A 13,414-nucleotide genomic window follows, 5' to 3' on the forward strand; every position below is an offset into this window, starting at 1 on the left:
CTGTTTTATCTTGCTTCCTTCCTTAACCTCTGAATCCCTTTAAAAGGACTCCCCACCAAAAGTGGCATTTTACTGGAGATACTGGTTAGAACCAATTAACACTACGGTATAAATAACCACTACCAGTGCACTAAGACTCTAAAGGAATGGTGGAATTTTAGGTAAGTCACACAGGATGGGGTGAGAATGGCAGGGATTGTCTAATAATCACATAGCAGTAGGAAATGGGGAAGACTTAAGGAAGGGAACAGAGTGGGTTGTGGGTATGGCATATCATGTTTAAAACACAGAAAGTATGGGCAATAAGTATGACACATGAAACCCCTGGACTAGGTAAAAGCAATGTTTTTAAGAAATGTGACACTTTTGGGCGCCTGGGTGGCTCAGTCATTAAGCCTCTGCCTTTGGCTCAGGTCATGATCCCAGGGTCCTGGGATCCAGTCCTGCATCTGGCTCCCTGCTCAGCAGGAAGCCTGCTTGTCCCTCTCCCACTCCCCCTGCTTGTGTTTCCTCTCTCACTATTTCTGTCAAATAATAAACAAAACCTTAAAAAAAAAAAAAAAAAAGAAAGAAAGAAAGAAAAGAAAAAGAAATGTGACACTTTTGGGGCACCTAGGTGGCTCAGTCAGTTAAGCAGCTGCCTTTGACTCAGGTCTGAGCCCCATGTAGGGCTCCCTGCTCAGTGGGAAGCCTGCCTCTCCCTCTCCCTCTGTCCTTCACCCTGCTCAGGCTCTCTCTCTCAAATAAAATTAAAAAAAGGAAAGAAAAAAGAAAAAGAAAAAGAAAGAAATGTGACACTTCTACATACCTTAGCATTTTATGTAACTTATCTGAAGTCATACCATTCCCATTATCAGTGAATGTCAAGCATATATGGTCATTTATCACTGTTTTGTCAATCCATATCTGTTTAGCATTCACATCAGGATCATAAGCATTATCTGGGAAACAAAAGTTTTGAGAAATTTTGATTTTGCATTTTAAAGAGTTAATTAGTTCAGTACAATCCTTTAACAAGCAACATATTTTTTAAAAAGTGAAATGTTTAGGAACCCCTAAGATTTGAAAACCTGAAACTAAACTGTATCTTGCTATATATATATACATCATTCACTGATCGTTACAGAATTAGCCCTTTCCAAAGCCCTCCATTTGTTACCCTGGTGCCCACTACACTGAAAAACTACAAACAAGAAGAGTGACTGTACCAAGGAGATGATCAAGACAGGGAGGTTTTCTTCTGCCCAAAGAACCGGCCTGGCTATGGAGAGAGAGAAACTGGGCACTGAGTGTCAACTAGCACTACGCACAAGCTGACACTGAGGGCATGCAATGCGGTTACTGAAGAAACGAGAAAGCAGTCCTGTTCTCTGCTAAGCTGGATACACACATGAAGGTTTACCTTCTACACAGTTCTTCAAATAGTGGCCCTTTCCAATCTAACCAAAGTTTCTGGTGGCTTTTACATTTCTATGATCTCTGTACAGATCCCCATGTAACACTCTTGCTTAGCTTCCTTGTTTGTCTCAGAATAGGTAAGTAGGAAGGAACACATTAAAAATAAACTACAAAAAATGAAAAAAATGTCAACAGAAGCAGCAAATAACATCAGCTTGTGAATTAAGTTCTACTTGAATATCCTTAATTGACTAAAAATACTTGCTGAGGTATATTTTGAAGTCTTTATGATTAGACATAAACAACGGTTCTCAAACTATCCTTCCATAAGGCAGTCTAGAATTAAAATCATCTTTTTAGAATCTTTTAGTTTAGAAACTAAATCTTTCTAGAATTAAAATCATCTTCCATAAGGCAGTCTAGAATTAAAATCATCTGGGAAAGTGATGTTTCACTTAAATTTGATAAAGCACAAAGAGCACCATGACTTTCAGCTGCTCTACCCCAAAGCCAGACAATCACTAGATCCGAATGAACCGTCCCAGCTTGGGTGGGTCCTCTGGGTTGTCATAAAAAAAGAAGGGCTCTGAAGAGCTGCAGTGTTATATCGACTTATGGGTTTTTAAAAAACCAGCTGAACAGCACATATTAGCTGGGAGACTTTGGAAAATAGAACTATGCCAAAGAAAAGAAGGGTGCTCAATAGTTTTTTCTTTTTTTTTCCTCTTATACATCTAAGATAGAGACCCCTTTCTTGACAAAGAATCTAAAGTATTTCTAAGAATTCCCAAGAATATACTTTCCTTTATTACGTGTTTCTCAAACACACGCTTAAAAAAAAAATCAGGGGTGCTTGGGCACCTCAGTCAGTTAAGAGACTGACTCTTGGCTCAGGTCAAGATCTTGAGTCCTGGCCTTCAAATCCACCTCTGGCTTGGCCCTCAGTGGGGAGTCCACTTCCTCTCACTCTGCCCCTCCCCCAGCTATCTCTCAAATAAGCTAAGTCTTTATAAAAAAAAAAATCACATGCCAGAGGGAAAAAAAATCATGACCCATTATGCAAATCTGATCACAACTCTGCCTCTTCTCATGTTCACTGAAACACTATTAAAACATAATTCTATATCTAATCATTCTATCGGAGGAAACAAAAATATATTATCACAAATCTAATGTAACATTAACCTCCTTACTTGCTAACCTCAGGGGAAAAAAAAAATCTGTTATATGTACTTTTCAACTATTAAAAAACACAATTCCTGGGCACCTGAGTGGCTCAGTGGGTTATAGCCTCTGCCTTCGGCTTGGGTCATGATCTCGGGGTCCTGGGACCGAGCCCTGCATTGGGCTCTCTGCTTAGAAGGGAGCCTGCTCCCCCCCCAACCCCGCCTGCCTCTCTGCCTACTTGTGATCTCTGTCAAATAAATAAATAAAATCTTTAAAAACAAAACAAACCACAATTCCTATTTTTACAATAGATCAGTTCCTTTTATAATCAGAATAAAACTATTTTCAACATAAATGTTTTATGAATTTGGCAAAATAATAGTATAGAGAAGGTTGAACATAATTAATTTGACATCTACTGAATAGCTGTTACGCTAGATAAACCTTACCGATGGTATCATTCAAAATACATCTGTTTTATTAAACAGCTCATATGCATATTATTTTTCAATGAAAAGTTTTTTAAAACATCAACTGCAAGCAACAGATTATACATGAAATGTCAATTTTACATACCTATTAATTCAGCAACTGCACTGAATGGCCAAGTGTGACTAGTAGAATTTGTATGTAAAAACTTCGGGCAAAGCTGAAACAAACCAATGATTCACATAAATTAATTCAAGTCTTACTTTTAAGAACTGAAACCAGTATAATTTTCTGTTCCTGTACTAAATAAACAACACCGGGGCACCTGGCTGGCTCAGTAGGTAGAGCCTGCGACTCTTGATCTCGGGGTTGTGAGTTTAAGCCCTATGTTGGGTGTGGACATTACTTCAAAATCTTTAAAAGAAATAAAAATAGTAAAAAATAAAATAAACAACACTGAGACCAAGCAAAAATAATAGCTGCTTGCTTCAGGATATACCGGGAAGAAACAACCTCGAAGGTAAGGTTCTTAGAAGGCTGTGCTAATCAAATAATAGTTTACTCATCAACACCTGCTTCAAAACCTTGCCTCCTTGGGTCCACCAATCCAAAGCCATATTACAAACTACCCAGTCAGAAAGTTACCCAGCCTGCAAGGCCTACCTCAAAATTACTGTGAGACACAACTAAGATTTTTGCCAAGGGGGTGTTTTTTCCTGAGTGCATTAGGCTTAATAAACGTAGCTTCACTTATTAATCAAAAGACTTTTCTAGTGGTCTCATGGAACGTCAGTATTTGATATTTTTTATATTATTTACTCCCAGTGCATTATAATTAAAAATTCGCAATGGAGTAATATACATCTATCAACCCATTACACAATGTCAAATAAAAGTTTAAACCCAAGGATTTTCGGTCTGATTTTATTCACAGTTATACAGTATGAATGACTATGCCAATCAACTTCATGCTATAGGGAACTCCCTAAATTTCTGAGTATAGATATCAAATGCATAAAAATGTCCAAGTGGCCTTCAAAGGCTGAGGCTTGAAAATTTCCATTAAAGACAATTTCCATGCAATGGGGATTTTGTGTTCATTTTTAAAAGATTATCTTATATTTAAGGAAAAAAAGAGCGGAGGCACTTTTAAGTATTTAATGTGACAAGCCCTGGGTATGTGATGAGATCACAAATGAAACCAACTGTGTTTGTAGTGCTCTGTTGCTGCCACAAGGTGTCAGAAAGAGGTCTGTTTTTTCTCTGTCCACATTTGGTTTTAGACAATTCCCAAGCATTCATTCACCATTAAGACTGAAATGCACATGTGAGAAATGAAATTCGTAGAAGAGCAGTCTTCAAACTGGAGTATGGCACACATTCGTGTAATAAATAGGAAGTAATTCAGCCTTTCTACAGCATACGTTACAAAGTTTTTTAAATAAAAACCAATTTACAGATCTTCATCTTGCACAAGAGGCTTTTCTCAAATTAATCTACCTGAGACGGTGCCAGGGGTCAGCCATCGGGAGGCTCTTTATGTCCCAGCTGCCTGCCTCTGCATAATTATCACGCTACCATTTATAGAATGGCATACTCCTCACCTGTTACAAATTTTACAATGGAGGCATGGCTTTGGAGTGTGAAACTTCTGGCTACCAAAGACACTCTTAGAATATGTGTCTTTGCTCTATTTTATGCATTTCTTTTTTTTTTTTTTAAAGATTTTATTTATTTACTTGACAGACAGAGATCACCAGTAGGCAGAGAGGCAGGCAGAGAGAGAGAGGAGAAAGCAGGCTCCCTGCCGAGCAGAGAGCCTGATGTGGGGCTCAATCCCAGGACCCTGGGATCATGACCTGAGCTGAAGGCAGAGGCTTTAACCCACTGAGCCACCCAGGCGCCCCTATTTTATGCATTTCTGTTAGCTGTGAAATCTGGAACTGGAATGGGGTATTTTGAATTTTAGATGTATTGGCAGAATGTGGTAGTGGGAATATCAATTTTCATTTAATGTCTTCATCCTGTGTATCAATTCCAAATTGACATGGTACACACTGTTCTTGAGTAAGAACCCAGGGAGAGCAAAGCAAAGAAGGCATCAGTAAGAAATAACTGAATGGTAAACAGTGGCTTTTTCGACTATTCTGAATTCTCATCTCTAGAACACGCCACTAGCTGTGGAGGGAAACACCCTTGACTGGTCAAAGCAGTAATACATAGACACATATACACATAACACATAGACAGACAGACATACAAACACATACATGCGAAGCACAGTATGTTTAACCAAGTGTGTGACCTTGAGCAAGAAGCTTAATCTCAGTGCCTCAAGTTCTGTCATCTATAAAAATGATGATAAGCATATCAGCTTACCAAGGTATTAAGAATATTAAATGAGTTAATATTTGTAAATGCTTAGAAGACCAACCAGAACATAATAAGCACTGTGTGTGTGTGCTTTTTAGTATTCCTTAAAGGCACAACTGAGCTCATAAAAAAAATAAAAATTAAGGAAGGGGAGGCCTGGGTGGCTCAGTCAGTTGGGCATCTGCCTTCAGCTCAGATTATGAACCCAGAGTTCCAGAAAGAAGCAGCAACAGTCTCCCTGCTCAGCAGGGAGTCTGCTTCTCCCTCTCTGCCCCTCACCCCAGTCCTGTGTGCTTTCTGCCCCCCCCAATAAAAAAGTAATCTTAAAAAAATTTTTTTTAAAAAGGAAAATCTTTAAGGGCTTTGAGTAAAGAAAGAATTAACTACAAAAACTAGATTTGAAGATAAAGGACGCAATGGGTGAGGTGCTTAAATGGAATACAAAGGTTTGTTTTGCTGCTGTTGTTTTTTTTTTTAAAAGGTTTTGGTTTTAATGGTGACTCAGGGATAGATTTGGAAGTAACTGCCCCTCCTCAACCTCAATAAGAAGCTGGGGGCAGCAGGAGCCTGTCTAACGGGAAGTTAGTCTGTTTTGGTCTAGATGCTTAAAAAAAAGGCATAACAAGCAGCTCTGTAAAAAAGGGCATGCCTTCACTTGGGTGAAGTTCTATCAATTTATATAACTTGCAGAAACACTATGGAGATCACAGCCTCAACCAGACCGCAGAGGATTCCCTTAAGTCATTATTTGGGCGACTATTTGAGCACAAAATCTAAACTAAGGGAAAAATCATTTAAGGGAACAATCCACCAGGAGAAAATGTTAGCAAACAAGATTCAGTAGTATTAGACGTCACTTCCCACCGCCAAAATTTAGGAAACATACACAAAAATGAGATGCTCTGAAGACTAAACACAGATTTTTTAAAGAATTAATACAACTTGGGGCGCCTGGGTGGCTCAGTGGGTTGGGCCGCTGCCTTCGGCTCGGGTCATGATCTCGGGGTCCTGGGATCGAGTCCCGCATCGGGCTCTCTGCTCAGCGGGGAGCCTGCTTCCTCCTCTCTCTCTCTCTCTCTGCCTGCCTCTCTGCCTACTTGTGATCTCTCTCTGTCAGATAAATAAATAAAATCTTAAAAAAAAAAAAAGAATTAATACAACTTTTAGGGGCACCTGGGTGGCTCAGTGGGTTGAGCTTCTGTGTTAGGCTCAGGTCATGATCTCAGGGTCCAGGGATAGAGTCCCACATTGGGCTCTCTGCCCAGCGGGGAGCCTGCTTCCTGCCCCCCCCCCGCCGCCAGCCTCTCTGCCTACTTGTAATCTCTGTCTGCCAAATAAATAAATATTTTTAAAAAAAGAATATAACTTTTAGAATCAATAGTCACACATTTAAAAAACCAGAGAAATATAAAACTTTTTCGGAAGCCTGAACATAGGGGAGTGTTTACCTGTGCTCCCGCCTGAAACTGCTTTTTAATGGGGGCGGGGTGGGGGGGGAGAACCTGGAGGGGGGGAGGTGTGGGGAGAATAAACCAGAACAAAAGCAATCAGAGAAGTGATGGATAATAGCAGATAAGGTAGTCAGTAGTTTGGAAACTGGAAAGCACAGATATGACAACTTGAGAAGCTTAGGGAATAAAATTATGACCATTACCGCTATTTCTGCTTCTGTACCTTCGCTTGCTAACCCATGAGGAGATGGAAAAATACCAGCAGACTTTCTATGGACACTCTGTAACCACACATCCCCACCCAGAATTGAACCTGACAGAATGGCCGCTCCCGGACCCCTCACCCAGCTCTGGGCCAAGAGATAACAGCCATTTGGTGCCAGAGAAACCCCCACCCAGAATTGGACGTGACAGAATGACTGCTCCCAGACCCCCTACCCAGCTCTGGTGCAAGAGATAATAACCATCTGGCACCCCGCGGCTTGACAGTGAGACCCCGGCCAATCCTGAGGTGACACATACCCTAGCTGCGCCAACTAAGCAGTTTGAAGAATGAGAGCCCTTTGATCTAACCAATAATCTGGTCCCAGCCTTTTCCAGCTCTGTAGCGCGCCAGTCATATTATAGAGTTGCTTTATGATTTTCCAGCGGTATGTGGCGATCTGTTACAAGATACTATGATGTATGCTAAGTCCCTGCCTCCCCAAAAATAGTGTATAAAAGGTGTTGTGATCCCGAGCTCAGGACCTCTTAGCGTCACTGGTAACGAGTGCGCGGAGGTCCGGGTTCAAACTCGTAATAAATGACCCTTGCTGTTTGGCTTTGACTCTGGACTCTGGTGGTCGTCTTTTGGGGGGGGGGGTTCGGAATTTGGGCATTTCAAACTCATTCAACAGCCTGTAAAGAGCTGAGTCTGAAAACTATGAAGAGATGAGAAATAAGCAGCAGACCAGGAACCTTGGCAGAACTCCACAAAGCCTTAGGAATTAGATTTTTGTGCATCCAAAGTCAAAGGTTCTAGAGGTTGTATGAAAACAAGATAGCTTCAAAGTCCTTAAAGAAGCAAGAAAGAGGGGCACCTGGGTGGCTCAGTGGGTTAAAGCCTCTGCCTTCGGCTCAGGTCATGATCCCAGGGTCCTGGGATCGAGTCCTGCATCGGGCTCTCTGCTCAGCAGGGAGCCTGCTTCCTCCTCTCTCTCTGCCTGCCTCTCTGTCTACCTGTGATCTCTGTCAAATAAATAAATAAAAATCTTTAAAAAAAAAAAAAAAGAAGAAGAAGAAGAAGAAGCAAGAAAGATTCCCCCCTCCTCCCCAGTTTCTTCTTTCACCCTGCAACTACTCTAAGCAATCAGGGAGAAAACTGGAGGTCTGTTCTTGGGAGAAAGTGATGGTGGCAGGCTCAGGAACGACAAAAACAGATGGGTTAAAAGCAAGTCAGCAAACAGCCCAGAAATAAACCCTCACATGTATGGCCAAATGATTTTCCACAAGGGTGTCAAGACCATTCAATAAGAAAAAGACAGTCTCTTCAATAAATAGTGCTGGGAAAGCTAGATATCCATGATATCCATATGTAAAAGACTCAAGTTGTACTCTTGTCCCACACCATATAGAGGGGGAAAAAAAAAAAAAAGGACACCTTAAAATGGATCAAAAATCTAACATAAAAAATTAAAACTTTTAAAACTCTTAGAAAAAAGCATTGGGGGAAAGTTTCATGACACTGGATTTGGCAATTATTTCTTGAATATGACACCAAAAGTACAGGAAACAAAACAAAATCAATTGTACTGCATCAAAATTTAAAACTTCTACACATTAAAGGATACAACTGGGATGCCTGGGTGGCTCAGTCAGTTGGTCATCTGCTTTTGGCTCAGGTCATGATCCCAGGATCCCTGGATCAAGTCATGAGTCAGAACAAGATTCCCTGCTCAGTGCGGAGTCTGTTTCTCCTCCTCTCTGCCCACCCCGACCCTACTCCTCACTCTCTCTCAAATAAATAAATGAATAAACAAATACAATCTTTTTAAAAAATAAAGGATACAATCAACAGAATGAAAAAGCAATCTACAGAATGGAAAAAAAAAATCTGCAAATCAAGTATCAGATAAGAGGTTTATATCCAGAACACATGAAGAACTACACACATCAACAAAAAGACTAAAAACCTAATTAAATAGTAGGCAAAGGATTTGGGTATTTCTCCAAGGACTCTATACAAATGGCCACTAACACAAGATGCTCAACATCATTAATCACTAGGGATATACAAACAAAACCACAATGAGATACCACCTCATACTTACTAGCATGGTACTATAAAATTAAACATAGAACTGTCATATGATCCAGCAATTCCACTGCTGGGTACATACTTAGAAGAAATGGAAGCAGGACCTTGAGGAGATTATTTGTACACCCCTGTTCATAGGACCATTATGCACAATACCCAAAAGGTGGAAGCCACATAAATATCCATCAATGAATGGAAAAACAAAATGTGGTATATTCATACAAGGGAATAGTATTCCGCCTCGGAAGGAAAAGATCCCTTGACATATGCTACAACTGGATGAACCACCCTGAGAACATTATGCTAAGTGAAATAAGCCAGTCACAAAATGACAAATAATTCATGATTACACTTACATGAGATACCTACAGTGGTCAAAGTCACAGAAAGTAGAATGGTGGCTGCTAGGGGCTATGTGAAGGGAAAATGGAGAATTATTTGTTAAGAGATACAGAGTTTTAGTTTTGCAAGATGAAAAGAGTTCTGCAGACTGTACAACAAAGTGAATGTATTTAATAGTACTGAATTAAATACTTAAAAATGGTCAAGATGGTAAATTTTATGTTAAGTGTATTTTACTACAATAACAAAGAGATAAATACCAAGTCAGCAAACTGAACAACGTGATACTCCCATTTCCTTTTCCCAGCTGAGCTTTCAGGAGAGCTAGCAGCCAGAATTATATACACCGTGGCAAGAGACTAGATGCAGAATTCCTCTCTGGAAAACCGAATGGTTTCCAAAAGTTCCATCTGCTCCTTTTACAGTTATGCCAGGCCTTTCTGGATAGCATCTTATTTTTGTTGTTCCCACTTTTTAAGAATTACTTAAAAAAATTTTAAAGTTATTTTTTGAAGCTTTTATTTAAATTCCAATTAGTAAGCATACTGGGTAATACTATTTTCAGGTGCACAATACAGTGATTCAACACTTCCACGCAACATCCAGTGCTCATCACAAATTTTTACCTAACTTTAAACAAGCCTATTTTATTTTCAAACACTTCCATGCTTCCATTCTTTAGGCTCTTACAAATACTGACATAGAGTGCCCCCAACAAAACACAACTGATTACTACCTTTCTCATCACCCAACACTGAAGCCTCCAAAGGAGCTCTACTCATGTATGTCCAGTCAGCTGTGCATCTTACTTGGAAATGTAAGCAGGTTAACCATCTCCAGACATTTGAGACTACAAAATTTTAAGTTAGAAACAAAGAAAAAGGAACAAAGAAAGCACCGGCATGCAGCAGGCAAGAGAAAACTTCAAAAATGCTGTGATCAATATGCTCAGTGATAACAAATATTTTGTCTAGGGGAGATGACTGCTTGATCGAGAGAGAGAGAGAGAGAGAGAGAGTGTGTGTGTGTATAATAAGTAGGCTCCATACCCAGTGTGGGGCTTTAACTCACGATCCTGAGATCAATAGTCACACACTCCATTGACTCAGTCAGCCAGGCACCCCTGTCCAAGGAAGATTTTAAAAAGACATTCAGGGGGCACCCGGCTAGTGCAGATGGTTAAGTGTCTGACTCTTGGTTTCCACTCAAGTCCTAATTTCTGAGTCTGTTTCAGACTCTCTCTCTCCCTCCCTCTCCCCCTTCTCCCTGCTGTGTGCACATGCTCGCTCTCTCTCAAATAAATAAATAGATCTTTTAAAAAAGATATATTATTATATATAATCAATATAATTATTAATTATAATGGTTAAATAAATAATAAGAGAAAGGAGAACAAATGGAGGAAATCTCACAGAAAAGAAAGAAACAAGTAGGAAAACAGGAGACAAAAGAAAACTGAGAAACAGAGGGAAGAAATATGTCAAATAAATGAGAAAAATTTCCAGATTATTAAGAACTTGAATTTCCAGCCTAAGTGCCCAATACAATACATAGGACTCTACTACAATAAAGCATGCTTTTCAATTTCTAAGAGAAGTTATTCTTAATTTAGAATGACAAATCCAGCTAAATGATATATAAAGGGCAAGCAACAATATATCTCCAAGAAATAACACAAAATTTTTTTCTTCCCATGTACTCTGCTCTCAGAAACTATACCTGTTTTTGGAAGGATGGATGCGCTCCACCACTACCAGGAACAAAAACAGCAAATACTTACTGGGCACTGATTTTTTTTTTTTTTTTAAAGATTTTATTTATTTATTTGACAGACGGAGATCACAAGCAGACAGAGAGGCAGGAGGCAGAGAGAGAGGAGGAAGCAGGCTCCCTGCTGAGAAGAGAGCCTGATGCGGGGCTCGATCCCAGGACTCTGAGATCATGACCTGAGCTGAAGGCAGTGGCTTAACCCACTGAGCCATCCAGGCGCCCCCTTACTGGGCACTTATTGTATGTACAAACCTGTTATATGTATTTGCTCCTTTAATGTTTAAAACCACCCTTTGAGGTGCCCGCCCATCCTTCAGATTAGAAACTCAGGCACAGAGGGGCACCTGGGTGGCTCAGTGGGTTAAGCCGCTGCCTTCGGCTCAGGTCATGATCCCAGGGTCCTGGGATCGAGTCCCGCATCGGGCTCTCTGCTCAGCAGGGAGCCTGCTTCCCTCTCTCTCTGCCTGCCTCTCTGCCTACTTGTGATTTCTCTCTGTCAAATAAATAAATAAATAAAATCTTTAAAAAAAAAAAAAAAAAAAGAAACTCAGGCACAGAGAAAGTAAATAATTTGCCAAGGTTACTTATCCATTTGTCAGTCAGGATTTGAACCCAGGCAGGTGGGCTCCAGAGCCCATGCTCTCAGCCACTAGTCTATTGCACCTGCCAAGGGAGTAAACTCCAAAAGAGGAATATGTGGGATGGAGGCACAACGAAAGAGGAAGGAAATTTCCAGAAAGATGATAAAGGGAAGTCCCCAAAACACAAGTAAGCCAACAAAACTGACAAAATATTGGGTGTGCTTGAGCACATCTGGAAAAGATTTTCCAGTTCTGTGAAAGTTTGGATAAAAGAGCAAATCTAAGCAAACAAAATAAAATTATTAACCTCAGAAAGACAAAACGCTGTACAACAAAGAAAATGCAATCATAGTTCTGGTTGGCTCACTTGTGAATAATGATAAGAGTGATAAATCATACAGCAATTCCACAAAAAAGATAAATGCATTGGAAGGATGGGAGGATGTGAAAAGAGTATGCACGGGTCAGTTAAATCCACAGCAGGACTACTGGAAAACAACAAAATGGTAGCAGCATTTTAACTTAGAGATAGGAAAGCAAAAAGCAAAAATTTAAATGTTTCCATCATTCTGCATTCTGTCCTTGGATCTCTTGCCCTCCTAAATTAAAATATGCATACATGATTATGGTTCACCCCTTATGTCTTAGGATCTATGACTTTTGACAAATGCATAGACTCATTAATTCCTAGACTCCTAATGAAAGCATCTGATAGGTACACCCAAACAGTGAGCATAGCTGTAGTCAAATGAAATTTATGGAAACTGAAATGTGTATGTCACATAATTTTCATATGCTGCAAAATACTCTTGATTTTTTCCAACTGCTTAAGAATCATGTTTAAGAATCACTCTTGGGGGCTCCTGGGTGGCTCAGTGGGTTAAGCGGCTGCCTTCGGCTCAGGTCATGATCTCAGGGTCCTGGGATCGAGTCCCGCTTCGGGCTCTCTGCTCGGCGGGGAGCCTGCTTCCTCCTCTCTTTCTCTCTGCCTACCTCTCTGCCTACTTGTGATCTCTGTCAAATAAATAAAATCTTTAAAAACAAAACAAAACAAAAAAAAAAACCTTCTTAGCTTATGGGCCATACAAAAACAGGTGGCAGGCTGGATTTGGCCCATAAACCGTAGTTAGCCAATTCCTGCCCTAAAGCAAAAAGATGGGTGGAGATACAGTCCAGAAGCTGCAGATGGGTGATTTCCATCAGTGAGGTTCCAAACAGCCCATATTACCCACAAAAGGAATATTTAGCACATGGACAGCTGCTTCACCCAGAAAGCCAGCTAACAATATCGGTCTCTTAACACTGTTTTGACTCTTACGTTTGCTCCCTTTATCACCTCAGTCTTGAGAACTTAAGACAGCAACACTGGAGAAGCCAGGGAAATGAGAAGAGAATCCTCTTGCAGAAACAGGACAAAACCAGTTCACTCCTTTTCCCCACGACAGGATTCTGGTACAGAACGTGGCCCAGTCTGAGAGGGGGAAGGTCTGGGCATTAAACTGAATAAGATATTTTAAATTACATGAGGACAGGCTTTACAATACCTGAGGCTAACTGGAAAGCCTTACTTACATATGCCCAGATTCACCCAAGCATCGAAGACAGGC

The 13,414-nt window shown here is 40.4% G+C and overlaps 1 protein-coding gene across 1 annotated transcript in view; it reads right to left on the reverse strand.

Annotated features, from left to right (window-relative positions):
• Positions 1-13,414, reverse strand: part of MORC3 (MORC family CW-type zinc finger 3) — a 44,123-nt gene that overhangs the window by 29,411 nt on the left and 1,298 nt on the right. Inside the window, exons 2-3 of the mRNA XM_044250944.1 lie at positions 3,142-3,214; positions 809-941 (exon numbers count right to left, since the gene is read on the reverse strand). Of these exons, the coding sequence (XP_044106879.1) occupies positions 809-941; positions 3,142-3,214 (206 nt within the window). The remainder of the gene's footprint in view (positions 1-808; positions 942-3,141; positions 3,215-13,414) is intronic.

This window comes from Neovison vison, chromosome 6, assembly GCF_020171115.1.
Source record: "Neovison vison isolate M4711 chromosome 6, ASM_NN_V1, whole genome shotgun sequence".
In the NCBI taxonomy this organism is placed as follows: domain Eukaryota; kingdom Metazoa; phylum Chordata; class Mammalia; order Carnivora; family Mustelidae; genus Neogale; species Neogale vison.